General features: G+C 34.3%; 1 protein-coding gene across 4 annotated transcripts in view; it reads right to left on the bottom strand.

The window, feature by feature from the left end:
• Positions 1 to 14,977: 14,977 nt before the first annotated feature.
• LOC120069855 (uncharacterized) overlaps positions 14,978 to 25,523 on the bottom strand; it is a 58,947-nt gene continuing 48,401 nt past the window's right edge. For 2 of the 4 annotated variants that reach the window (XM_090308553.1, XM_090308554.1), the window contains exons 5-7: positions 19,165 to 19,271; positions 16,074 to 16,172; positions 14,978 to 15,390 (exon numbers count right to left, since the gene is read on the bottom strand). In XM_090308553.1, the coding sequence (XP_090164679.1) occupies positions 15,249 to 15,390; positions 16,074 to 16,172; positions 19,165 to 19,271 (348 nt within the window). In that variant the 3' untranslated portion in view covers positions 14,978 to 15,248. Of the gene's footprint in view, positions 15,391 to 16,073; positions 16,173 to 17,136; positions 17,284 to 19,164; positions 19,272 to 25,523 lie in introns of all 4 variants that reach the window. The other 2 variants (XM_039021672.2, XM_090308555.1) reach the window with 2 other exon arrangements.

The following is a 25,523-nucleotide window of genomic DNA, read 5'->3' as shown; positions in this document are numbered from 1 at the left end:
GTTCAACTAATATATTTTTTGAGTGTTGTAGGGATGAAGTAGACCTTTGACTTATAGAGAGAAAAATATCATCAATTACCACTCTACTTCAACGACTTATTTGCTAAAATAATAAAATTCAATATATTTATATATATAATTGCTCATAAATTGTATTGAACAAACCGTATAAATGTCAAAATTATATTGAACAAACTGTTGTTCTTGCTAGATGATTGTACAAAGAAGAAACATCAAAGTCATCACATAGAGACGGGTATTGTGGCACTTAATTGTTAAAGTTTTTAAAATGGTTCTAAATGTATTTTTGAGCTTTTGCAGATTACGTTTGGCATTGTCTTTGTTTTGTCAAAAAGCCATTTGCAAAAAATTTTAACTCGTTTAGTGAAACATATTTAAATTAAATTTGTTAAAACCACATTTAAAAATACAGTTAATTTCATTGTTACTTTTAAAAGCAGTATCTATTAGCTTTTAGATTCTCCTCAAATCAGGTAGAATTTTTAATTAATATTTTGTTTTCAATTTTATACTTTAAAAAGAAGATTTATTTGATATATTATCTATTTCTCTCCTAATCAAGTATATATTTTTTTTTTCATGAGTTAAATGCATCATTTTTTTAAGTATATCATATTGATTTTTTTAAAAATAAAGCTATTTTTCTTTATATTTAAAAATTAATCTATAGCAAACAAAATTTATCATACTAAATAATTATTTAAAATTCTAAATTATAAAAAATTAAAAATTTTGATTATAAGTTTATTTTAGTTATTATATCTAAAATAAAATATTTTTTTATTTATTTACCAAATACTCTAACTTACTTTTTCATAAGCTGAAATTTTGTTAAACACTATTTTACTTCTTTTCACAGTTGATTTTTCTAATAGCACAACTACCAATAATTATTTTAAAAGTTTTAGTGTTAGTTGACCAAGGAAGAACGATGTGATTTGAATGTTAATCGTGATGTATCAATAATTAGGTAATCACGAATATGTTGGTCAAAATGATTAAATGCTTCATTCGAACTCTTTTGAAAAATGGATAAAAACAGACGCAATTTTGAAACCATTTTGCAAAATTATGGTTTTTTAAGACACTACACGAAGCTACATGGATGTGCAGGTTGAAGAGACCCAACGGAAATTGGAATCTCTATTATATACATATAAATATAAATATATGATTTTCTTTAAATTTAAATTTAAATTTGTTTTTTTAAATCTTGATCATTATACAAGTATGTTTTTCTAGAAAAGAAATAGTTTTATTTATTTATTGTAGCTTATAAAAAAAATGGAAGTTTCTTTTTTTTTTTTTTACCATATTAAATTGAATTAAAAAAATGAAAAAAAAAACATAAAAAAAATTATTATACTATTAGAAATTAGTAAATTTAATTCATTCTCAAATTTAGACAGAACAAATAAACTAAAAAGAGTCATTCTTTCCATATCTAGAAACAAACAGGTTTCAAATCTTCCCAAATCGTCAAGTCAGTAAAAAAACTATTGAATTAAAAAATTATTTGGCCAAATCTGCCTTAAATAATTTAATAACCCACATTATTTTGGTGAGTTAACTAACAATTTTCTAAAAATCATAGTGCCCCTTTTTCTTAAATTTTTTTATAGTAAAAACATAGAATCATTTTATTTTATGTGGCAATAAATAATCGAGTTCATTTGTAGTTCGTTAGGGTAAAATTTAGACAAATAAATAAACTTTAAAATTTTTTTAGGAAAAATATATTTTTGGTTCAATTTGAATTTATATGGTTTTAGTTCCTGAATTTTCAAACTGAATGTTTTAATTTAAGAGTTTGAAAGTTTTATTTACTTGGTTCCTAACATTAGTCATCAATTACCACGACTAGCATTATTTTAAAAAAAAAATTACAAAGAGAAAAAATGTCAAACTATTTACAGAAATAGTAAAAAAAAAAATATTAATAGACATTGATAGACTTCAATCGACGTCTATCACATAGTATCAATGATAGATTCCTATTAGCATCTATCAGCCTTTATAAAAGAAAATTAAATTTTGTTATTTTGTGAAAATAGTTTCCCTTATTTTTCTATTTTTCAAAACTCTCTTTTCTTTTAAATTTGGAAAAGTATCAATATCTTTTTTTGTCCCTGTTTTTCTTTTCGCAACAAGATTGACCTAAACAAATTGGGAATATTTGAACATGGTTTTTGGAAATAAAGTTTTGATAATTATTTGCAGACTTTCTTTTAATATTTTATATTTTCTTCCCTTTTTCTTTCTTCTTTTTGCCTTCTTTGTCTAGACCCCTTCTCTATATTTCGTCCCTAATAACGATAATGCTCTCCTTTCTTCTATCTTCTTATATGACATACTTGTTAACAAACTTAAAATAGTTTTTCTTTTTAAGTTGAAAACATTAACATGTTTGTGCTGGAAATTTCCAACAACTTCATCCAAATCCAACAAAGAGGCCCATTCACCATGTCGATCACCCCTAAACTAAGAACTTCGCTTCTTCAACTGACAAAACTTATACCGACGACACCTTGTTGAAGACCGATGCATCCTCGATGCTCTAATTCTAAACATTGGAAAACCCTAAACTTAGACCTTCTATTCCTTTATTAGATAAGGTAGATGATGATTTTTTTTCCTTTTATGTGAAGGAGATGGGTTTATGAGAGATAAATTGATTTTAGGTTTTTTTTACCAACGAGAGATTTAATGATGGAAACTGAGAATACATAATTATACTATCATTAAGTGTGCATTTAATGTCGTGTGTATTTGTATTACTTTTCACTACAAGAATTTGGACTTTTTCCGACGATGAAAACCGTCGGAGAAAGTCAAAAAATCGTCGGGACAATCTATCCTGACGAAAATCCAACCGTCGGTTGCATCGTCGGGAAAGCCTTGTTGGAAAAACCTTCTCCTACCCAAAAAAGCCTCGTCGTCAGGAAAAAAAAAATCTCAACGAAACAAGGATGGGGACTTTTTTCGACCCTAAATGATATCGTCAAAAAAAGTTATTTCTCACGATAGTAAGAATAATTTTTTATCGCTGGGAGAAGTCAGCTTCTACCGACGCTTCCTTTTGGCATCAAGTGATGGTTACTTATCCCAACGCTCAATCTACGATTTGACCGTCGCAAAAATTATCCCTTTATCGATGGTGACCTATTTTAGCGTCGGAAAAAAGGTAAAAAAAAAAAAAAAAGCATGAAATTACACTTTTTTCCGGCCCTTGTACCGTCGAGATTACATATTCAGGCGTTGGAAATATCTTTTTTCTTTATTTACTAAATTATATATATATATTACAAATGTCATACCTGTTTGAATCTTACAAATATCAAATAAACTAAAATAAAAACTGATAAAATTAATCAGATGTCTACAATATTAAATAATATCTAGAAAACATGTTTGAATCTTACAAAGATGTCGAATAAAAAACTACTAATAAGATTCATTTTAAATATAACATAACATCCACAAATTTTTAACTCCAAAATAACATTACATAATATCCACAAAGTACCTATAAAATGCAATTTCTACAACCTAACTTAGCTTGTTGGGAGATGCATCTTCAACATAAATCTCAATATACCTACAAAATATAAATTTAAGTAAGTTTAATGCTAAATATACCATATACCGATCTCAAAATGAATATAGAACTTAAAACTTAACTAAGAATATTAACGAATTGAAACAAATCAACTCAATTTACATATTTCAATCTCAAACTCAATATAGAACTTAAAACTCAACTTAACATAAATGTAATTATACATATACCCCTATACCAACTTTAAACCCAACATAAGAACATTAACAAATATAAATGAACTTTATGCAATTTCTCTTCCCTACCCTCACTTTAGCCTCAAATTTGTATTTACACATTTTAAACTCAAACTCAATATACAAATAACAATCTCAACATCAATATATAACTTAAAACTCAACTTAAGCATAAACATAATTAGACAATCTATTGGATTTTTTGTCCTAAAACTCGTAGTTTGTAAATTGATAAATATATTCGGTTTTGTTTTTCGATTAAATTGTTATTGAAATTGTAATCTTGAATCCAATAAACTAAGGCCCTGAGGCTATTTAATGTAGATTTGAACTTTATGTGATGACATAAAACATGGATCAAACTCGAGTATATAGCCTAAAATGGTCTATAGTATAGGGATAAGGTTGCGCGCCTTGTTTTGGGGACATTATGGATGCGGCCTACTTTGTTGTTAGTACAAATGATGTGATCTTGAATCATTCATATAGAGATATATGAGTAGAGGTATCCTATGCAATGAGTTTGTATAAGACTGGACCAATGACTATTAGTCATTTTTGCTTTATAACACCGTTTACTGTATAAAACTGACTAATTCAAATTTGATGACCTAGGTAACTCGATCTCAATCCTGAGCTAACTATGAACTCCTGTTCATTCGAGATTATCCTTAGATCTGCATGGGTGAGAGCAGCTCAACAGCGTTGGCCTAATAAGCCTCCCATTTCAGGGGTAAGACCGGGTAAATAGCTGGGGACATAGGGTGCAAGACGGACTTCACTCCTACCTGTCTCTAGTGGTAGTAGATAGGTTGTTCCCTTAAGTGCTGACTTCGTAATTAGAACAAGGGGCCCCACCCTCTCTCTAGGTTGAGAGGGGCTCGATTTGTTGGTTGCATCACAAATCAATTGTTCTTTAGAGGCTCAGTGGAACTGAAGGAACAAGAAGTATTCTCGGGGGTAAAACGGTATTTTGACCTAGCCAAGACCACGAGCAACCTGTGAAAGATTGACTTACTAGTTATGGTTATATCAGATGGACAGAAATATATCTACAGTGAGGGGAGTGCAACTACGGGACTTTAGTGAAATGACCCGTTAGTTAACAAATGTTGATTAATTAGGTTAAAGAGTTTTACCAGTTAATTTCAGATTGTTGGAGCCTATGATCTGTAGGTCCATTAGGTCCCCCTGCTAGCTCATATGGATTAAACTTAGAATAGTATGTTGGATTAATTCGAATTGTTCAAATTAGGAAAAGGGATTAAAACCGACAAGTATATACGATATCGCTATTGGTTTTTTGTATGGCGCTCTATATTCAAATGTCATTTGAATTTTGAAAATATGAATGCGGATTCATGTTCAGCAAGTAAAAAGTAGTCAAGAGGGTCAAAACTGTAAAAAGTCAAAGGGTTGACTTTTTTGCTAGGGAAAGTCAAAGTTTAACTTTGACCAAATGTAAAAATACCATTTTGCCCTTGACTAGAGTTAGTGGAATTATCCAATATTTTTGTTGGATAATCCCACTAACTTAAATGGACTATGTGTAAACATTATAGAATGACGCATAGCCCACTTTGGTTTAGCGCTTTGTGAGATGTTTTATTGGTCAGTTTTTACATGCATTAGATGCATGTAATAGTTTTATAAAAGGAAGTTTGCTTTTGAAATAAACTTCTTCTTTCCTTTTTAGCAAGCTGAATTTTCTATAATTTTGGTTTCCAAATTCTCACCAAAATTTCCTTTTTCTCACATTCACCTTGAACCTCCCTTTCTTCTCTTTTCATTCCTTATTCATCGGGTCCCACAACCCGGTTCTGAGTCCAAAGAATAGCAAGGAAACTCTAGTGGTGGTCCGGTAGAGTTCGGGTCGAGATTCAGCAAGGAAAAGAATTTTTCGGGAGCTACAAAGATTGTACACTATCCCTTTTAGTTTATTGTTTTTTTTACATTTGCATGCTAATTTTCTTTTAATTAGAAGCAATTAGAGTGTAATTAGATCCTTATTCCACTGCGTATCTCTCGTGTTCCATCACAATCACCCCTACACTAACGGGAACCCAACATAAGAACATTAACAAATTCAAATAAACTTTATTCAAAATGAATATAAAACTTAAAACTCAACTTGAGAACATTAACAAATTGAAATAAACCAACTCATATTTACATATTTCAATCTCAAGTTCAATATAGAACTGAAAACCCAACTTAAAACTTAAACATAATTATACATTTATCCCTATACCAATTTTAAACCCCACATAAGAATATCAACAAATTCAAATGAATTTTGTTCAATTCTCCACCCCCTCCTCCCCCTAACTTATTTTAATCACAAACTCAATATAGCATATACCTATCTCAAAATTATTCTCAATCTCAATATAAAACTTAAAACTTAACTGAGAACATTAACGAATTGAAATAAACCAACTCATATTTACATATTTCAATCTCAAACTCAATATAGAACTTATGTGGAAACTTAACTTAAAAATAATTATACATTTACCCGTATAACAATTTTAAACCCAACATAAGAACATTAACAAATATAAATGAACTTTATGCCATATCTCCTTCTCCCCACTCCTACCACCACCACCCACATCTCAAAATTAATATTAAACTCAAATTAAACTTAAACATAACTATACATTTACCCATATACCAACTTTAAACCCAGCATAAGAACATTAAGAAATATAAATGAACTTTATTCAATCCCCTCCCCACCCCCCAGCCTTAAACTTAATATAGCATATTCTCATATGAAAATATCAAACTCAATATAAAACTTAAAACTCGACTTCAGAATATTAACTATACTTTACATAACTATACGTTTATACTGTTACCATAACTGCAAGATATCAACATATACAGTCTTCTAATTAGTTTACTACGAAAGTTGAAGAGCTTATACCTAGTTCGATTTATCTCCTTGTAATTGAGTTATAAGATCATAACTTTCATATCATCCATCTCAGTTTGTCTTCTTTCTTCCAATTCGTCCAATCTAGCCAATCTAATCTTTAAGGATTGTATCTCTTGTTGTTGCTCCTCTATAACTTTCGAGGAGGATGAACTCGACAATAACTTATTTTTCTTGATTTTTTAGACTTGGGTGCCCTACCAGGGTTCACTCCTGTGCCTAACACCTGCTCACATGTATCTTCCAGCACCTGCTCGCATATTTCTTCTTCTGATATTGGTTCAAACCCTTCCTAGGTGGAGGCTTCTCTCAGCTAGACCATTTGACTCTACATCAATAATTTAAACAAATAATTGTATGACATTGTATATAAATAAAGTTACACTAAGGAATAAAAACTTATATATGCATCATTAATGACCTAATTAACAAATGAGTTGTCGCTCTTAGAATGCGTACGCTTAAATAAGCCTACTAGGTCCATTGTTTGTTTGTCGAGTCCTCTCTGTAGAACAATTCACATAGAAGATATTAATAATACTTTCTTAAAAATCAAATATAGAAATACTTTTATTTCTATCATGGATTCTCGTATGCATATGTAGAACAAGCTATATGAGTGAACTTTAGAGCTGACCAATTCTTTTGATTATTCTCTGCCACTTTCTAATAAAATGAGAAATTAAGAGAAAATTAGTAATTGAAATGCAAGTAAACCGAAATAAACACAAAAGTTCTTACTTTCCATTCAGTGGATTCAAACTTAGTGCATATAAAGTATCAATCTTCGATGGCATCTTTAAGTCAATTAGGTGGGTGTTTTCATGCCTCTTTAGGATTTGCATATTCTTTTATAGTGTTTGTGTAGTTCTGACCTATACTCTTTAACCGATTTTTTCATCTATTTATCGATGAAATCATTGACTAGTTAGTTGGACACGTCAAACAGAAAATGATTCTGAATTAAAAAATAATAATAATTAATTAGTATCCATAAACACGAATATATATAATTTGTAAAATATCAAATAACCATCATACCATTAGTCGACTTTTAACAAGCTCTCTAGTTTCTATTGGTACCTCTCTCCATGTTCAATAACGAACAAAAGGATTCCGGAACGTTGGCACCAATGACATGCTAAACTTTTTTGCATTATGACAAATTGGTTTCTCCCATACAGGGTCAATCTCGAAAGGAATTCTCCCAAATGCTTGGACATTTTTATCCAAATCAATATTCCGAGAGTATCCACGTGTCATCCTAGTATTATAAAATTGGCCTCTGAACAAATTATACATTGATTTAAATACAAATTGAATACAAACTATACAAATTATACGCTAATTTAAATACACATTATACATCTTTTTATAAAAAGAAAATATGTATATAAAATTACTTGAATTATCTCCCACAGAGGATGATGCAGCGATATGCTCGAAGTCTAGATACTCCATTAATGCCTCCTTATTGGCGTGACCTACCATTGTTCCTGTGCAAACAAAAATATATATTATACAACAATATGTAAGTTGTGAAATGAAAAAGAAGATAAATATTTACATGATTATTTCGTATCATTAAGATGTTCATTGAGACTCAAACTCCTATCAGAAGATGGTTGTACATTCTCTTCCTCGTCATTTATGAAGTCAACATCAACTTGTTTAATTATCCGTTCTTCTACGACTATAGGATCAACATCAACTCTACATAAACTGGTATCATTCATTGATTCATCAATTATACAAGGAATATTATTCACAACTTCTAATAACTCAAGTTGGTCATTCTCATGTTCTTCTACTTCTGGCATTCCTACAATGCTTATTTTGGACTACTTGCAGCACTTTCCAATTATTACCATATTCGGGATCGTTGAGGTAAAATACATGTTTAGCTTGATTGGAAAATACAAAAGGCTCGTTAACAAACCAATGACGAGCTGTATTAATTGATATATACCCCAAATCCATGTGTACTCTATTAGTCTTTTTAGGGTCTGTGTCGAGCCATGTACACTTAAACATAATTATGAAGGAAATCGTTTACAAAGACATCCATGAGCGGAAGGGGATCATCCAAATTCCATTTCGATTGAAAACATAAATTTATAGTGAACATAGATTATGCATTTTAACAAAAATTATAGCATGCTTTTTAAACAACAAAAAGGGTTCAAGTGATTATACCTTTAAAGAACACTTATTCGCGTAAATCCCTCAAACTATCACGAACTCTACAAACAGCAACAAGAACTTGAAGACCCTCTTCAAGTAAATCATGAACCAAAAGGTTGAAGACACTACCACTTGGTATCCTCGGCATTCTCAAGGTGAGAACCCAGGAGTGGTGAGCTCTGACTATTTTGGTTGGAGGGAGTTTGAGAGTTTGAAGGAGAAAGACGATTGAAGAAGAAGCACTATTGTGTAGTTTCTACTTCAATCGTTTAGTGTAAAGACTCCTATCGTATAGGCTCTACTATATCGTGTAAATCACTTAGGAAGAAGAAGAAAACGGTTTTTCTTTTATTCTTTTTCCCATAAAAAATCACTTAACCACCCACTAAGGTGGTTAGAGAGAAAAAAGAGATTATTATTCTAAATAATAAATAATAAAAATAAATATGATAACCAACTTATCATATTATATTTATAATCTATAGTTTAAATATTGCATTACATACAATATAAACTATAGTTCTTTTTCTCTATTTTATGGCATTTAATATAAATCATATTAAATATAATATGATTAATATAAACTATAGTTGTTATATTAAATTTAACAACTATAAATCTTATTCATAAAAAATATATTTGGAAGCAGATCATCCAAACCCCCATTGTGAATGAACGCGTACATTTATAGTCATACAGAACAGATTATGCATAAAACTTAAACAACATCATGCTTCTGAAATAAAAACAAAGGATAAGAGATTATACCTTTGAAGAACCGTTCTTCAAGATAATCCCTCCAACGAGCTCGTTCACAAATGCAGCGAACAAGTATCGAACTCCCTTGAATAAGCAGCAAGCAGCAACTCGATCCTCGAACCAGACTGGACACTACCACTTGGTGACATTGGTATTCTCGGTGTGAAAATCCATGAGTGGTGGGCTCTGGCTAATTTTGGTTAGAGGGAAAGTTTAATGTTTGGAGGAAGAAGACGATCGAGTAGACGAACAAGCGAAATCATGTAGATGATGAAGTCTACCGCATAGACAATGTAACTCGATTGTTTAGATATTGAAACTATTGGATAGTCTCTTTAGCAATCGTGTAGCAACTCGATTGTCAATTCTTATCTTACAGAATAATTAGAAAATTATTTTCATTTATCCCACATTTTCCATAAAAACAAATAACTACCCATTAAGGGTGGTTATGGAGAAAAAGAAGTTAATTATCAAATAATTAATAAATATAAATAAATATGATAACTAATTTATCATATTATATTTATAACCTATAGTTTTAATATTGCATCATATACAATATATAAACCATAGTTCTTTTTATCTATTTTATGGCATTTAATATAAATCATATTTATATTAAATTTAATAACTATGAATCTTATTCATAGAAAATATATTTGAATCATATTCAAATATTTGTTCCTCTAATTAAAAAATAATGTATCGAATACATTATATCAATTATTTCATATATAATTGGATTAATTTAATTATATCTTATATAATCAAATTTCCTCTTATTAATTTGAACATTTCAAATTAACCCAAAAACTGGTTATCAACTTGAATCCATTGAACTACCAAGGGACCTTATGGACTTGTAGCTTGAAGCTCTAACAGTACGTGAATAGCTGACTACACTCTTTAATCACATTATCCACCATCCATTAATTGCCGAGTACTCCACTAAAGACCGATAGTTGCACTCTTCACACTATAGATATACTTATGTGTCCATTGGATATAATCAATGAATAGTACGATGACCCTTCACAAATTGCTCGTAAGTACAGCTAGGCCAAATTACCGTTCTGTCCCTGTAATTACATCTAACTTCTTAAGTACCACTGGTCCCTCTAATGAACAATAGATCATAGTCCCACTATGAATGAAGCCCTCTCGTGCCAAGAGAGGGTGTGGCGCCACATTGTGCAAGACCCGAAATCAGCCCTTAAGGGAGCAATTTATGTACTTACCCCTACTTCGGGGAAGGAGTGAATTCCATCTTGTGTAGTTGAGTTCCCAGCTCCCTAATCAGACAAATCCCCAAAATGGTAGGCTTATTGAATCAGCGATCTGGCCACTCTCACCCATGCAAATCAAATGATCATCCTCATAGGCAACAGTTCATAACTCACTCAGGATTAAGGTCATGTTACCTATAGTCATCTTAGTGAAATGAAAGTCTCAATTATGAACGGTGTTAGATAACGAGACTAAACATTTCGTGGTCCAGTCTTATACAAACTCATTTGTATAGAATATCCTCGCTCGCATGTCTAATACATGAATGATTAGGATCAAATCATTTATAGCACTTTACAACATTCATAACACCTACAAAGTAGGCCATACTCGTAGTGTTACCATGATAAGCTATCCAGCTTTATCCATATACTACAGATTATTTAAGTTATCACTTAAACACGATCCACTTGTATGTCTTCACATACATGTTTAAGTCACAACGATAACCATGGATCTTAGTATATTGGTTTGTGGTTAATGCAACTAAAATATCATATATTTCATACACTGAAGTGAACAAAATATCATATATTATTAATCAAAGAATTTTGTTCATACAAGAGTTTACAAGCTACAGGACCCTACGAGATTTAGGGCATCAACTCCAATAGAACAAACATGGTTAGTGGCCTCAAAGTCAATAATCCAGGCAAAATCATCATTCTCCACTAAACAAGTCTCTAAAACAAGCAAATCATATTTACCTTGTTTGGCCTTCTTATTCTCTGCCAAATATATGGGGTAGCTCCTCTTCCAATGCTCGTCCTGGTTGCAATGGAAACATTTTCCCTTGTCAATCCTCACTGGTTGTTTACCCCTTGGAGCAGTAGCTTGTGGGTTAGCAGGTGCCTTCCCATTACCACCCTTCTTCTTCTTCCACTTTCTGGTGTCAGAGGAAGAAGGTGCAGACTTATTTCTAGAGGTTAAACCTTTGTGGAACTTTTTAAATGATAAAGCAATATTTGCTTCACCTTTCTTCTCCTTGCTTTTCAACAAGGATTGAAAAGTCTACAACTCATCGAGTAGAGTTGTAAGGTTGTAGTCAATTCTGTTCAGGACAACATTGCTACGGAAATAAAGGAAGCTATCTGGTAATGATTCTAGAATTATGCTATCTTGACTGACCTTATCGATGCTAGACCCGTTCATCTCAGCCACATTGAAGTGGATCATCATATTGAGAACATGTTCCCAAACAGATGACCCCTCTTGCATCTATGAGTTGAAGATGTATTTGAGAGTGTCGTGCCTACTGAGCAGACGATTGTCCGAACATTCCCCTCAGGGACTCTATGATCTTGCGTGCAATGACCATGGGCTCATGCTTCTTGGCCAAAACTTCGTTAAGGTTGGCAAAGATGTATGCTTAAGCCTTCTCATTCGCCCTTGTCCATCGCTTGTATGCCTCCCGAACATTTTGAGGAGCAATAGGAGCTGGAACAGGAGGACATTCCTCTGTGAGGACGAATCTGAGATCATCGATGATTAAAGTCGTGTTTATTGTATTTTCTCAACTAGTATAGTTCTCGCCAGTTAGTTTATCGGCAACAAGCAAACTTAAGGACGCGGTAGCCATAATTAAATTGCTGAAAAATAACTTAATAAGTCTAATTGTATTAAACCAATTTTATAAAACCAATCAAGTTTTAGCAAAATAGTCTAGTGTACCCTAAGTAACATCTATTTTGCAAACCTATTCTTTGGTGTGATAACTTGGTGTTGTGGCTACAAATCCCGTTTTTCACACTCAAACGAAGCACATAGTGATATTCACTTTGTCCATGATATGGTTTTAAAACGGTATCTTGATGTTCGATATGTTCCTTCGGAGGAGCAGTTGACGATTTCCTTACAAAGCTCTTGCCTCATCATCAATTTAACTATCTTCGTTCCAAACTTGGGCTCGTTGCATCTCCCCCATGTTTGAGGGGGGATATTGGTGACCTGTGACTCAGTAGTGTATAGCTGGCAGCCTCTGTAAATATCTTAAGAATGTTCGAGACCTTGATTAGCTAAAAGTCTGTTATCATTCCTCCAATCCCTTGTAAACACGTAGCCCTAAGTTTTTGCTCTTTGTATTTTTCCATTCGTTGGTAATTGTACATAAACTCTGTATAGAGACCTCTTCAATGTAATAGAGAGGAAACATATACTGCATACTAGAGACAAGAGTATTCAATACTCCTACTTGTCCGGATTTCCTTTTCTCTATTTTCTTTAAACTTCTCTGAAAAAATTATGATTTGTGGTGAAGAAAACTGTGGGAAGAAACTCCAGTACTGTGTGTGTGTATATATATATATGGCATTCTTCTTTGTAATCTTCTTCTCTTCCACATATATGTTAGGTTTTATTTATGGATTAGTTATGGAATATTTGATATATTTTAGGGATTAGAAAACATCTACCATGTTCTCATTTTATAAAGTTTCCTCTATTTTTAATTTTCTTCTACTTCCATCTGTTCCTTCCACCGATCTCTATTGGGAACATTTTTCTATAAATTTTTACTGCTACTAAGAAAGGAAAAAAAAAAAAGCATTTGCAATAGCTGTTCCTATATTTTTTATATATAGATTTCTTTACTTTGTTTTATAACTATTTATGTACATTAAACAAATGCCATTATCTACTGCTAATAAATGTTTTGAAACCAAAAAAGAAAAAAAAAAAAAAAAAAAAAAAAAGGTTAAGTTTCACTGTTGATAGTCAATTTGAAACAAAAAGTACAGATATAGATATCCTATGTTACTAGTACGTATATGTTGAATATACTGTTTTTTATTGTCGTGCAATCTTATTGGTGTAAATGTGTAATCTTTGTGAGTAATAGTTATTTGTCATGATCTGTTGTTTATATTCAATGTACATCGGAAGTCATGTTACCCATTGAAAGTATAGAGCATCAAAGTTATATGTTTGAGTTCAAGTGTACTTAAAAAAAACTACTTAAGGTAGAAAAAATTGTAAAAGAAGCGATGAAGTTGTATAACTGCAAATTCAACTATTAAATATGTTGTCGTTACTACAATTTATAAATTTCATTTTTGTGTATTGTGCATTAATTGTATGTGGTGTTTATGAAGTGTTGAACATTAATAAGTAAAATATGGATGAATGATTCATATGATATGAACCATTATAAGCAGTGTACAATATGATATACGAGTAATGTATCTGTACATACTGTATTGTTTAGCAATGTACAATATGATATACGAGGCAATGCATCTGTACATATTGTATTGCTTAAGTTATACATGAGCTTGAATTGGAGTATAAGCATCTTTGTTTTACGTTTGAACAATATGGAAGTTGGACACTTTTATAGCACTCCCAAGCATGCATGTATATACATCATTTATTTCAAATAAATGCATGTCTATACATCATTTATTTGAAATGCACCTACTTATTACACCATTGATATAATATAAGTGGTAGAATACATATAACAAAAACGTTACTAAATATACATGATTTATAAAATGCCCATCATATATTGTTGAATACACCCTCTAGCGAAAAAGAGATTGTACACTTTCTACAATAGTAAAATTTTGTTAAACTCGAGTCCAATCGAACTAGCAAAAGCATTAAAATCGAACTAACAAAAGCACTAAAACATACGTTTATCACTACTCTAAACGTGCACCATCTTCTGTGTGTTCCCTCTAGTGTTATTATCCCTACAATTTTCATTTTTCGTCCATGCTAATGTGAAGTTGACTAGCTTACTCAATTACTAGTCATTTGACAATAAAAAATATTATCCCACAATTGTATTTATGTTTCAGGAATCATGAATATTTGATACTAAGATATTGTTCATCATTATTGACGTCAATATTCAATTTAAAGAAATATTCGTCATTAAAAATTTTAATCTGTACTTTTATATAAACGCACATTCATATTTTTTGAACGATAGCGTGAACACCAAAATTCTTGTTGAAGAGAAAAAAATTCCTTGTCATACGCAACTTTATAAATCAATACTAAAAAATAGTTGCTCATACTATATACCCAAACATAAACATGTTTGTCATGGTCTTTCTAACCTGCATTTCCCTCTCTGTTTCATGCAGCATATGAGGGTGACTTGCTTTTTTCACTAGTTAATGCCTAAATAACGAAATATTGAGCCCATATCACTCGAGTCACTCAAACTAATAGTAAATACAAACTGCTCAAGTGGCCAGATATCGGTGTTTCTTGCCAAGAAAATCATGCTTTACAGAGCTACTTTCCTACCTTATACATACAGAGTGCACATCCACATTTCTTTTCCCTTGTCCACACAACCTTGAACTAACAAAATAGGTTCAGATACCAGTTTGATGTTTCTTCTCAGGTGACTTCTGGGGGTTGGATAGGGTAATAAGCTGCTCAATTTTCTGTTTCCAAAGTCATGAGAAAAGAAACCGAAATAAATGGAAGAAATAGGAAATAAGAGAATTAGATCAATGAAGAATAAAACAATTAGGTTAATGATATTCCATCTACCTGAGCAATCTATTCTTGAGCTCCATGTGGACATTGTAGTACCTAGTATTTCAATTTTTTTCGTTGTAAACTACCCACCAATTCACATTATTAGAAGGCATTAAGCTCACTCCTTCCATTATGTTCACAGCCCACTCTACTTATCTCAGGACCGGCCATGAGCATAATGTTTTTGACAAATGGATGTCCTGATTTCTTGAAAAGTGACTTGCTAGCTCATGCTTTGCTCTCAATGAAACATTAATGGTTTTGAACAAGATAATTATCAAAGGGCAATGACTAGGCTGCACCTAATCTCATGCATCTCTCCCTTAGTAGATAGTAAAAAAAATATATCAATTCAATTTTTAAAAAAAAAATTGACACATGGAAAATTTTTATTGAGCAATTGGCTAGGCTACACAAAAATAAGTGCAGCAAGTTTTTTCCCGATATCAAATAGAGAGTTGATGGGAGAAAACAAGCATTTCATTCTAATTTAGTTGACAACTACTAGAGACCAGCAGCTATCATTCTCTTGATAAGTATCAATTCCAATTATTTCCTACTGTAGTAACCACAGAACTGATAATACCTTGACTGATCTATTGACTTCTTCCAGCTTCTGAAGTAGCAGTTCCTGAGACAATATACTTCTGTGTTCCTTCGACACATAATGGGATGATCTGGTAGTCTGCAGGATTACAAGAGCTATAAGAATGGCAAGAACTAAGCAAACAAACACAGCTCTATCGAAGCTTGACATCCGACATAAATTGAGCTCTCCTAGATGAGATGGAAAAGCACTAAGCAGAAAGAAATCCAAATATGCACAAACAGAAAGAAATCATAATGTCAATGTCTGTTTCAAGTAACCGCCTAGAATTCATTCAATTCACTTTCTATTATGATTTTGTATCCCTTTAAAGTTTCTTGTACTTTTTAGGATTAATCTCTTTTCATTGTTGGGATAAAAATTGATTGTTTCCATTAAAAAAAAAGAAAAGTCATCTTAGTTTGCATATTCTTAATCCTTGAAGGAAAAGAATTTCCCCAAACGAGAGGAAGTATTTGTAAAGGGATATGATGAGGATGCCTATGGGAGTATCAACCTAGTTGAGATGCTCTGGTGCACCTACTGATCCATAGAACTCCAAATTATTATAATTATCTTGTATCGTTGTATCTTGAGCATTGTATTTTGAATAATAGTCTCTTTTCATTATATCAATGAAAAGTTTGTTTCCGTTTAAAAAAAAAAAAGAAAAGAAAAAGGACATATAGTTTGCATTTTAATTTTACATTTTTTGGGCACAATATGAGTGCCTAAACAGTGGGAATAAAAGAATCCTTATCTCCATAAGGCCTCCATGTCACAGAAAATAAATGAATTAATCTCTGAAACAAGTGGCACCAGCGAAAATTTTCTTGTGGAGGCCCATGGCACCGACACAACTTGGAAGCACTCTTTAAAAGCCCATATCACTTTTATTCTACGGTCTATCCACCATACCAATTGACAGACTTATAGAAACCATGTGTCTATGCCCCCCTGATTTTGACAGCTAAACTGAAAAAGGAATGAAGAAAGAAAAAGAAAAAGAAAAGAAAAGGAGTCTCAAAGCTGGCAAGGATCTAAAGCAAAGGCCAATTCATACCTTGAACCCTCTTGATGGAGATTTTAAAACAGTTGGTCCCTCCATCGATATTGAAGCAAGGATGCTATCTCCTTCAGCAGTTATTGAAGTTCTATTCCAACTCCTGCCAAAATCTTGAAGGACTTTTGAAGCTTCTCTTACAATTATCTGTTGAAATGCAAGAACTGAGCATCTCTACTGACATCAATATAAAGAAAAGCAGTGATAACTGGAAGAACAAAAAGTAAGAGTACTTGTGAGGCGTATATGGGTAATATTAGTAGGATATTAGCAAGGGATTTTATGGGTAATTAACTAGTGTTGTCTTGATTATTAGTAAGGGAAGTTAGAGATCTTAGAGGGTGTACATTTTTGTGAGAGTTCCCATCGTGGAACTTTGGGAGAGTAGCATCTCGAAAGGCAATGGTATATTATAACCGTTAAAAATATGAATAAAATTAAATTTTGAAAGGCCCCTAGTTAGGGAAATAGTAGGATTATTAGAGAATATCAATATGGTTATTAGGAGGGACATATTAGTAATTAGCTAGTAAGTTTGTTAGGACTTTTTGGTTATAAATAGAGGGAATGGGTTGAGAGGAGGGTATGAAGAATTTTGTGGGATTTCCTTTGGGGAATTTGGGAGAAAATTCTCAGCCCTCTAGAATGTGTTGAGGTATATAGTAATTTCTTTATCGATATTGCAATATAATTCTATCTTTTAGTGTTCTTGTTTGTTTTTTGTGTTCTTGAGTGTTCTTGTTAAGAGGAATCCTAACAAATTTACTGTAATTTGTCAACTTAAGTTTTTGGGTTGATCGGTAAATTAACATGGTATTAGAGAAAAAGGTCCTATGTTCGAACTTTTGTAATGTTAATTCCCCTCCAATTAATATTGATTTCCTCATGTTGGGCCTTTTACAAATCTTCAAGCCCACAAGTGACGGGAGTGTTATAACTATTGGTATAATTAAATTTAGTGTAACTCATCAACTTAAGCTTTTGGGTTGATTGGTCATTTAACAATAATTTCCCTTGATATTGAAAAATATTTACTATCTTTATGTTTTTTGTGTTTCCTTTCCTCTTCCTTTTTACGTGGTATCCTAACAATTGGTATCCGAGCACATTCTTCCTTGGAAGATTGGAAAAAAAATAATAAAGGGCTAAAAAAATTAGAAGAGAGGATGGATGGTTTCGAGAGACATTGTTGAGATCAAAGGTATGTTGCACAGTCCATGTATGAAAGTATCGAGCAATTGATGACAAGAATTCGCAAAGCACCAGATTTTAGGAGAAGAGCAACATAAAGCCTTAGTAATGAAGGTCAAATCCAAAATTTCCAGTGGTAAGTTCAAAATCTCATCCTCCACCGTGGAATGTTCTTCGCAGAAATTGAAAGGCAACGAGTGGGAAGGGAAAGTGGGTGATCTGAAATGCTCAGATTAAAGCAAAGTCTCCCTAGAAGAAGGATGAGAGAGGACGCGAAGCTAATGAAATCCCCGGGAACAAAAAATGTGCTATTGAAAAAAAAAAATGGCAGAGGGATTGGTCTGTAGCAACGCTGAACCAAAGATGAAAAAATCTTTATCGATGTAAATATCGATAACTTGAATTTACGGATATATCAATGAATATTATGGAAATATCACGAATATCACCGAAATTTATATATGTAAAAAAAAAATTGTGAAATTTTAGTGAAATTTTAAAACAAACTTATTTAAGTAATAAACTATGACTTCAAGCATATAACTCAATAATTAGAAGTCAAATATGATTAGTAATGGAATAATAGATAATAGTGAAGACCGAAAAATGAATATCTCATGATAAAGTCTTAGTTATACATATAAAAGGTTAAATACAACGTTTAATAGTAAGATGAGTATCTAGGAAGTACTAGCCTCACATTCACATAATTTATTTGATAGTGATATTATTGCTCACAAGTTGTAATATGTTCAAAATTTCCAACATAATTGGACGTATGTCATACATGAGTATCAATGTCGATCCCAATGATACCAGTAAGAGGATAAGATATACCTTGGATCAAACCATATTCCATCTAAATGATGAGCGAAGATGCTCTGAAGAATGTAGAGTGGATCATTTTCTTCATCGCCCAGCTCAGCCCCCAACCTCGAGCAAATCTAGATAGTCAATAGTTTTCTCAACCTTGTCTACTTCAGCGTGCATATCCCTTATTTTCAACTTCATAATATACAAGCAGAAAACTATGGAAAGAAGCAAAACTCACATCAATTTATGTTTGAGGTGAAATGATGTGAAAGTGAATGAAGTTAAAATATAGGTTCTTTTCTATATATATTATTTTTTTAGAAATCAAAGTTTTGTACGGTAAAAACAAAAAAACAAAATTCACATTAATTCAAGTTTGTTGTGAAATGAAGTGAAAATTCAATAGAAAAAAGTTTGAATGAGATTAAAACATACAATATAGTTCTTTTTTCAAATTGTATTGCTTGGAAATGAAAGTTTTAGATGGTGAAAATAAGCAAAATTCAAATAAATTCAAAAAGTTCAAATGAAAATATAGGTTTTTTGTGGGGATTTTTTTTTTTTCAAATTCAGTCTTGGAAATGAAGATTTTGGACCGAAGAGGCTGAAAAAAGTTAAATTTTGAAATTGGAAAAAGTTAGAAACTGAAAATTGAGAGAAAAAAGCGACAGTCGACAGCTAGTGATATTTGGGCGATATATCTGCAATATTTTGGCAACTTATCTACAATATTTTGGCAGTACTTCCATGTTTTTGTAAATATATCAACGATGTATCAACAATATTGGTGATATTTCATGGATATTTGAGAAAAAAGATGTTATCCCCTTATATCGCTATCAATATCAGAGATTTAACAATATTTTAGCGATAAATAGATGAAATATCGCAATTTTTTCCACGCAGAGGCAAAAAGTGGTTGGATGTAAAGATCAGGGGTGTTAAAAAATCGATTAGATCCAACAAACCAAGCCGAGTCGAACCGAACAAATTGGTTTGGTCCAGTTTTCTTCAAATTAAATGGCTATTTGGTTCAATAGCAAAGAAAATTGAAAATTTCGGTTTGGTTCCCAACTCACTGTGACAAAAATCTATTATTAATCAAATCGAAATTATATATATTGTCGAAAAAGGGTTGGTTTGCCCTAGGGGTTTATTTGTAATTCTCTTATGGGCCTAAGGCTTCCTATCTGTCTATTTATTTGAGCAGTCTTTCTGTATTTCTGTGTGACTTAATAATAAGATTTGATCGTGGTTTTTTCTCCCTGGCCTAAGGTTTTCCATGTAAATTAGTCGTGTGTTTTTTCCTTCTTCTTCTTATATTTTTATCATGGTCTCAGAGCCAGGGGATGAAACTCTAGGCCATAAAACCCTAGCCACCATTGATGAGTCTCCTTCGACGACCAATTTTGAGATAGCAGACACGATTAAGGAAGCTGTCCAACAATACCTAGAGACCGCCTTACCTCGCCTTCTTCAACAAATGAGTGCCACCGGAACGACAACCCAATCCATCGATGGACAGATCGGATCGCGCCCAACCAAAGAGAATCGGCGTCCAAATCTGAGCGATGCCCAGCCTCACTTCAGCTGCGGACCCATCGATCTCCCAGGTGCAGATGGTGTTGGGCGAACAGATCCGATCGCAGCCCAACCTTCCTCGAATCCAGAACAGTCGACGGCGATCAGATCTGTCGACCTTCTAGCAGCTTCCGCGCACAACAGGCCGGTAGATCTCCAGCAGGCTTCGCACAAACCAGACGAGAGCTCACCAGATCGATCAATAACCCTAGGGTTCGAAGCCGTGACGACTTTTCTGGCTCAACTAGCCGCGGCCTCGTTGGTGGGTTTTCTAACCAGTAACTTCCAGTGGTAGATCGGCCGGTCCTCTCTGACTGCAATGACGCCAGTCTGGTCGCTTTTCCGGCGAACTCTCCGGCAGGTCTGACCGGGGCGTGTTCTGATGAGATTAAAAGCAGATTTCTTTTCCTCCAACAACAACTCGCGGATTTTGGGTCGGTTCTTGGTACAAACTCAAAACTTGTTCAACCGGAATCGTCCAATTTACAACTAGGCTCCGAGAACTCGGTAAACTCTTTCCATTCTTACCTACTACAAATTTATTATCTGAATCAATAGGACACTCTGCAGGAATTATTATTGGAGAAAAGTTGAATGGCGAAAATTATTTCTCCTAGTCTCAATCCATCCGAATGGCTCTGGAAGGAAGACAGAAATTTGGCTATATAACTGGGGAGATAGCCAAACCTGAACCCGACAGTCCCCACGAATGTATCTGGAGAGTAGAAGATTCATTGCTACGATCAGTTCTGGTGAGTAGCATGGAACCTCAAATTGGCAGACCGTTACTTTATACAGCGACTACCAAAGAGATCTGGGATGCAGTACAACAATTGTATTTGCAAAAGCAGAATGCATCCTGCCTTTATACCTTATGCAAACAAGTCCATGAATGTAAGCAAGGAGTTATGGACGTCACGTCATACTTCAACAAATTATCCTTGTTATGGCAAAAAATGGACTTATGCCGTGAGATTATATGGAGATGTACACATGATGGAACGCAGTATTCCAAACTTGAGGAAGCTGATCAAGTGTATGATTTTCTAGCTAGGTTAAATCCAAAATTTGACGGTGTTCGCAGCAGGATCTTGGGTCAATGTCCTACACCATCACTGAGGGAGGTGTGCTCTGAAATACGCCTCGAAGAAGACAGGCCTAAGGTCATGAATATTTTAGTAGTTACGTCTACTGAGGCTGCTGCTTTTGCCACCAAGTCATCTGGATCAGACTGTGAGAAGAAACCTCCACCTATCTGTGAGCATTGCAAAAAACCATGGCACACGAAAGACCAGTGTTGGAAGCTTTATGGAAAACCTCCAAATTACAAACATCGTCAGTCACAGAACAAGGCTGGTCCGGTCAGCGACTCGACGAATGAAAAGACCTCGACTCTGCCTCAAGCTGACAGTCAGAGTAACTTAAGTGTTGTTGGGGTCAGTGCAATTGCACACTCAGGTACGACTCAGTCTTTTGGTTTTATTAGCATTAATGGTAAACGGCCCTGGATTGTGGACTCTGGAGCAACAAATCATCTGACCGGGTCTTCTGATCATTTTATATCATATCACCCGAGTGCCGACAATGAAAAGATTAGAATCACAGATGGGTCCTTTGCCCCTGTAGCAAGGAAAGGACATCTTTCTCCATTTGATGGTTTAATATTGTGTGATGTGCTGCATGTTCTTAAAATTTCGTATAACTTACTATCTGTTAGTAAAATTACAAGGGACCTGAACTGTCAGACTGTTTTCTCACCCGACATTGTTTTGTTTCAAGATCTGAGCTCGGAGACGACGATTAGCATTACCCGGCATGATAGGGAGTTCTATTTCCTGACTGATGAAACTTCCTTTAAGGATGGTTATAGGACTAGTTTTATTTCTTTGAATTTCTCTACTATTGAGACCAATTTTATGTTATGGCATTACCATCTGGGACATCCCAATTTTCAATATATGAAGTATCTTTTTCCACATTTATGTCATAATATTAATATATCATCCTTACAGTGCGATGTGTGTATCTGGGCTAAACAAAGTTGTGTTTCGTTTCACTCTCAACCTTACAAGTCGTCCAAACCGTTCAGTCTTATCCATAGTGATGTCTGGGGTCCCTCACCAACCACTACTCTATAGGCAAACGGTGATTCGCCACACCAGATTGACCTGGGTCTTCCTTTTGACCGATAAGTCTGAGGTGTCCTCTGTTTTCCAACAATTTTATGCGATCGTAGAAACCCAATTCAACACAAAAATTGCCATTTTACGGAGTGACAACGGGCGTGAATTCATCAATAACTCTTTTCGGGACTTCCTGGTATCTAAAGAAATTATCCATCAAAGCTCGTATGCCTATACTCCCCAGCAAAACGGAGTAGCCGAGAGGAAAAATAGGCATCTAGTAGAGGTCGCTCGTTCCCTTATGATATCTACCTCTCTTCCTTCCTATCTGTGGGGCGATGCTATCCTCACTGCAGCCCACCTTATCAACCGCATGCCTTCCCGTGTCTTATCGTTCCATACTCCTCTTGACTGTTTCAAAGAATTGTATCCCAACACCCGATTAATTCCTGACGTACCTCTGCGGGTGTTTGGATGTGTTGTCTTTGTCCATACTCACGGTCCCAATCGTACGAAATTCACTCCTCGTGCCCAGAAATGTGTCTTTGTTGGGTACCCTCTCCATCAATGTGGGTACAAGTGTTATCATCCCTTGTCTCGAAAGTACTTTGTGTCTATGGACGTCACCTTTCTCGAGGATCAACCGTTTTTCCCCGTTAGTCCTCTTCAGGGGGAGAGTCCTAGTGAAGAGGCTAACTGGTCCACGTACTCCATTCCCCTAATGGTGTCGGCTAAACCTGAACATCCTAGCCCTGTTCTTCCTAGTCCTGTTCTTCCCACTAGTCAAGTCCCTTGGATAACTTACTACAAGAAGAATCTCAGGAAGGAAACAGTGTCGCCTGTCACTTCTCCGACTCCAGTTCATGAGTCTGACTCGGTCTCAGTTCCAGGTATGAATATCCCTTTTGTGATACTGATGATTGTGTTGAGACTAATAATTATAGAATGGACAGAGATATAGAGGTTGATGCAAATGATGAGAAAATAGAGGAAATTGATACAAATGATGAGAAAATAAAGGGAATTAAGGAGGATGGAGAAACTGATGGAAAAGACAACACTGAAGAAATAACTCTAGCAAACGAGAATAGTGGAAGGGAAGGTGATTGTGTGGGAAGTCCTTCTAACGAAAGATTCATAAATCAGACGGTTAGCTGCAGTAAGGAACGTAGAGAAGAGGAAAACCGTGATGCATCTCTTGATCTTCCAATTGCCTTGAGAAAAGGGACTAGGTCATGTACAAAGTTCCCTATACATAGTTACATGACATATAGTAACCTATCTCCTGAGTTCAAGGCTCTTACTACCAGTCTAGATACGGTAATGGTTCCAAGTAATATACAAGTTGCCATGGAAACTCCCGAGTGGAAGGCTGCAGTTATGGAAGAAATGAGAGCTCTAGAGAGAAATGGAACATGGGAACAGGTTACTCTTCCTGAGGGGCACAAGACGGTTGAATGTAAATGGGTGTTTACTGTCAAGTACAAATCCGATGGCTTGATTGACAGATACAAGGCGAGACTGGTAGCCAAAGGCTTTACCCAGACCTTTGGTATTGATTACTCTGAGACATTCTCTCTTGTGGCCAAACTCAATACGATCCGGGTACTGTTATCTGTTGCTGTTAATAAAGATTGGCCTTTGTACCAATTGGATGTGAAGAATGCATTTCTTAATGGAGAACTCAAAGGAGTCTATATGAGCCCTCCACCCGGCTTCGAACACCAGTTTAACCATCGGGTTTGTAGATTGAAGAAGTCACTGTATGGATTGAAACAGTCGCCAAGAGCCTGGTTTGACAGATTCACCACGTTTGTTAAAGCTCAGGGGTATGATCAGGGGCATTCAGACCACACGTTGTTTACAAAAAAGTCGAGTTCAGGAAAGACCTCAGTACTTATTGTGTATGTAGATGACATTTTTTCTGACCGGTGATGATACTGATGAAATTATGAGACTTAAAACAAAGATGGCTGAAGAATTTGAAATTAAAGATCTAGGAAAATTGCGATACTTCCTTGGGATGGAGGTGGCTCGATTGAAAGAGGGTATCTCTGTCTCACAACGAAAGTATACTCTAGATCTCCTCAAAGAAACAGGAATGACTGGGTGTAAACCTGTAGACACCCTGTCAAACTGAGTAATGTTAATAATGGAGCCCCTATTAGCAAAGAGAGATATCAGCGATTAGTCGGGAAGTTGATATATTTATCTCACACAAGACCTGATATATCATATGTCGTAAGTGTTGTTAGTCAGTTCATGCAAGCTCCCTATGAGGAACATATGACAGCTGTTGAACGCATCCTACGGTATTTAAAGGGCACTCTTGGTAAAGGTCTTCTATTCAAGAAGTTTAGTAAACGTGGTAAAGAAGCATATACAGATTCGGACTGGGCTAGATCTGTTGTTGATAGAAAGTCTATGTCTGGATATTGCACGTTTGTCTGGGGCAATCTGGTCACTTGGAGAAGTAAGAAACAGGGAGTGGTTGCCAGGAGTAGTGCAGAAGCCGAGTACAGGGCCATGAGTTTGGGGATATGTGAAGAGATCTAGTTGAAGAAAGTATTAACAGATCTTCGACAAGACAGTGAGCTTCCAATGAAATATAAGTATTGCCAACAATCAGATCCAGCACGATAGAACCAAACACGTCGAGATTGACAGACATTTCATTAA

Source organism: Benincasa hispida, chromosome 12 (assembly GCF_027475165.1).
Source record: "Benincasa hispida cultivar pf3 chromosome 12, pf3_genome.v1.1, whole genome shotgun sequence".
Lineage (NCBI taxonomy): Eukaryota > Viridiplantae > Streptophyta > Magnoliopsida > Cucurbitales > Cucurbitaceae > Benincasa > Benincasa hispida.
Note: the sequence above shows the minus strand (reverse complement) of the source record. Positions and strands in the feature narration are given on the sequence as shown.